This window comes from Aptenodytes forsteri, unplaced genomic scaffold (assembly GCF_000699145.1).
Source record: "Aptenodytes forsteri isolate BGI_AS27 unplaced genomic scaffold, ASM69914v1 Scaffold97, whole genome shotgun sequence".
Classification (NCBI taxonomy): Eukaryota; Metazoa; Chordata; class Aves; order Sphenisciformes; family Spheniscidae; genus Aptenodytes; species Aptenodytes forsteri.
Window position 1 is genome coordinate 1,294,186 of NW_008795036.1, and position 3,566 is coordinate 1,297,751.

General features: G+C 47.1%; 1 protein-coding gene across 1 annotated transcript in view; it reads right to left on the reverse strand.

Moving 5' to 3' along the window:
* NR4A3 (nuclear receptor subfamily 4 group A member 3) overlaps positions 1-877 on the reverse strand; it is a 25,374-nt gene extending 24,497 nt beyond the window's left edge. The window contains exon 1 of the mRNA XM_019471365.1: positions 1-877. This exon is cut by the window's left edge and continues 1 nt beyond it. Within this exon, the coding sequence (XP_019326910.1) occupies positions 1-757 (757 nt within the window). The 5' untranslated portion in view covers positions 758-877.
* Between the last annotated feature and the right edge of the window lie 2,689 nt (positions 878-3,566).

The following is a 3,566-nucleotide window of genomic DNA, read 5'->3' on the forward strand; positions in this document are numbered from 1 at the left end:
TGCTGCCGCCACCGCTGCTCTCACCCATCAGGGTGGAGGTGGCTGCATTGAGGCCGAGCGGTGAGAAGGCTAAGGTGGCTGGTCTTTTGGCCAGGTGAAGCCCGTAGGAATGGCTCTCCATGGGTGTCTGGCTGGCGGCGGGCCTGTCGGAGCCCAGGGGCAGGCTCAGGGAGGCAGGGTCGTAGCACATGTGGGTGGCCGTGGCCGGCGTGTGGGGGGGCGAGTGCTTGAAGTGGAAGAGGGGGAAGCGCGGAGGCACGGTCTTCATGGGGGCAGCGTCCATCAGGTGGCCGGGCGGCAGGCAGGTCTGCGTGGGCTGCAGCGGGGGCTCGTCCCACAGGCTCTGGTGAGAGGGGAAGCCAGGCGTGGTGGGCGTGGAGGGCGGAGATTGCTTGAAGTACATGGAAGTGCTGGGCATCCCCTCGTCCGTGGAGGGTGGCAGTGAGGGCTGGTACGGGGAGAGCCGGGTGTCTTCCATCTTTATGAGGGGCCTCTGGCCAGAGGAGGCAGATTGCATTTGGTAGAGGCAGGAAGGCTTGAGCTCGTAGCTGCCAGAGTAACCCTCCATAAAGGTGCTGAAGCTGGGAAGGGAGGTGGTGGCAGTGGCAGTGATTTCGGTACTGCTCAGGTCCATGGTCAGCTTGGCATAGTCAGGGTTCATGATCTCCGAGCTGTACTCCGAGCCATACGTGTAGGTCTGAGCTGCATAATTTGAACCAGGTGGTGAAGGACTATACTGCGCTTGCACACAGGGCATATCTGCAAGGGCAAAGGGGAACGTTAACAACAAGCTCAGTGCACCGAGGCTGCGGCCCAGGCCCTCACAAACTTCTTTCCTAAAAGCTTTCCCACATTTCACGGAGCTCAGTTAGACGCCCGACTCCCACTCTCGCCTGGGCAGGGGACATATAAATTAGCCTCGAGTCTTTGCCTTTCAACAGCCTCGAGTCTTTGTCTTTCAACAAGAAATATGCATCGGGGATCGACTAAGCATTAGGTATTAGGGAGCCTGCTCTCATCTAGTTGCGGGAGCAACTCAAATTTATACTAGTGTCAGTGAGAGAAGAAGCCATCTCAAGCTGCCCTACATCTGCTGCTTAATATACATAGGTGTCAATGAGAATTAGATAAGCAGAATGAAAACAGTTTATGGCTCTAAATCTATCTCTGTATGCGTGCAACCGTGCCATAAAATTTTCATGAAAGGTAAACGAGATTATCAAATGCGTATTAAAAATGGTATTTATGTTAAAAGAAACAGCATCTGCAGTGCATGTCAGAGGAATGACTCAAATCACAGCGTTTGCTACTTAGGACTTGCAAACACTAATTTTACTTACCCAACTCTGGGCCTTTGAAGTGTATTTCTGGTCAGCTAATAATTTAAGGTTGCTGTCGAACTAGTAGTTTTAAGGTTTATCTGTGGTAGAACATTCTCCTAAAAAAAGTGGGTGGTACAACATATCCCTAAATTTGCAAACATGTAAGAGAAAAAGTACGTGGTATCTCTGTTTCTGTTTTTATAGGAAAGCAAGGTTGAGGCTGCTAGTCTAATTGTTCTTATCCATTAGCCATAAAAGTTAATGTGGTTCACCGATAGCTGGGATGGTTGAAGCAACACCGTGCCTGGCTATAAAGATTTTTTTTTTTTTTTTTTTTATAATTTTTAAATTTTTTTTTTTTTTTTTTTTACATTTCCTACTAGTCTGCTGTTTCCTTTGTTGCTCTCATGAAATAATGGACCCAATTCTGCAATCGATTTGAGGCTTGCCTGACTAAACACTGTGGGATTCTAGCCCAATATTTGCAACCCAAACTAAAAGTGCGTGGTGTATTTCGGTTCCACAGCAGAGGAATAAAATGCACCAATTAGTATACATTCTCTTGTAAAGAGAAAAGAAAAGTAAATATGGAAAAAATGTGTATCAAAATTAAGTGCAGTTCATCTCTTCTTAATCATGGTAATTTATATTGCAAAAACACTTGAGAAACATTTCATACTAAAAAAACAGCTGCCTTGAAAATAATGGGGTTTTCCTCAGCATTTTAATAACTCCCTTCACTTATAATTTTAAAATATTCACTTGAGCCTGGCATGCAGGAATCCAAATAATTTGTGTTAAATCAACTTTTAATTCTTTCCTGCCCGCTTTGCAGATAAACATATTTAAACTAAGCACCAGATTTCAATTATTGTACTGTCACAAACCATTCAGATCTTTCTTCTTCTCGAGAAAACATTAAAAACTAAGAAAAAAATAGTGCTGTTTTCTGAAATTAAGACCTTCCTGCCTGCCTGTAAATCCAAATGCTTAAAGAAAAAAGCAGGACAACCCTTTCACAAGCCTTGCCTCCCAATGTTATTTATGTATTTTTCTACCGTTCTCTTTTTTCCCTATCAATTTCTGTCCATGCCATTCCACGCACACACATTTCATGGCAAGTCCCATTACTATCATTTGTTAGTTTAAGGACCGTCTGTTAAAACGTAGTGATCAGTGCTTAATCAAATAAAAAGGGAAAGAAATTCCTTCCATGCACCTCCACTGAGAACTGACCGAGGAACACAACTGAATGAGCGGACAGATAGTGTCACAAGTGGATGTGTTGATACACAGCCCCGTGAAGGAAAAAGGCTTTTTTGCTCGCTCAGAAAATGAGCAGGAGTTCAGGGAAACAGATCGTTACGCTTTTTTTTCCTGCTTTTTTCTGAGCATAACAAGGTTATGTCACTGAATTCCGTGCAAAGCAGAGTAAGAAAACAGAAGTCTAAAATAAGTCCGACCTGAGGACAGAAAAAATATCGCTAACCTAAAGGTCTGGTCTCTCCTGGCACTGCGGGACTCCTCCTACCTCGTCCTTTGCCAGCGCACTTGACTGGCTAATTCTAACCCCTACTTTTCCACTTAGGGCACCAATATTAATTACCCTGCAAAGTAAATAACCTGGGATTTTTTCTTCTTTACCCAACAATATTAAAAGAAAGCCCCACAGGAGGCGCATTGAAGAGCAACCTGTCATCAAAGCCCAAATGAATGGGTAAAAAAATCAGGGTAGGGACATTCAGAGCTATTACCTTATTATTCTGCTATCTCTGCAGGAGCTTGACATAAGGGATGCCCAGTTTAACGCCAAGCGAGCCGCGCTCCTCACAGGGACACTAACATCCCACCCGTTTTCCCCTTAAATCCGGCCCGTCTTTGGCTGGGGGCTCGCAACCCCCATGTGCCCAGGCACGGCATCTCTAAAAGGCCTGTGAAACGCGGGCGCTGCCCAGATCCTTTTGGGATTTAAACACTCCGCGGCCCCGGTACGAGACGTCGGGGACCGATGATGCCAAAGGGATTTGGGAAGGGCAGGGGCCGCGGCAGGAGCCCCCGCACCCCCTCCTCCTCCTCCTCCTCTGAGCTCGGAGCTCGCAGGGCGGTTCCTCTGGCTTTTTTTCCTCACTCCTCTCTGTCTTTGTGGCGTTTTGCCCTTTCTTAAGCACGCTTCCCCCCCAGGTGCCACCACCGTGGCTGAGGGGCTGGGCTGTGCCCTGCGGCGGGCCTGCTGCGGGGCCGGCT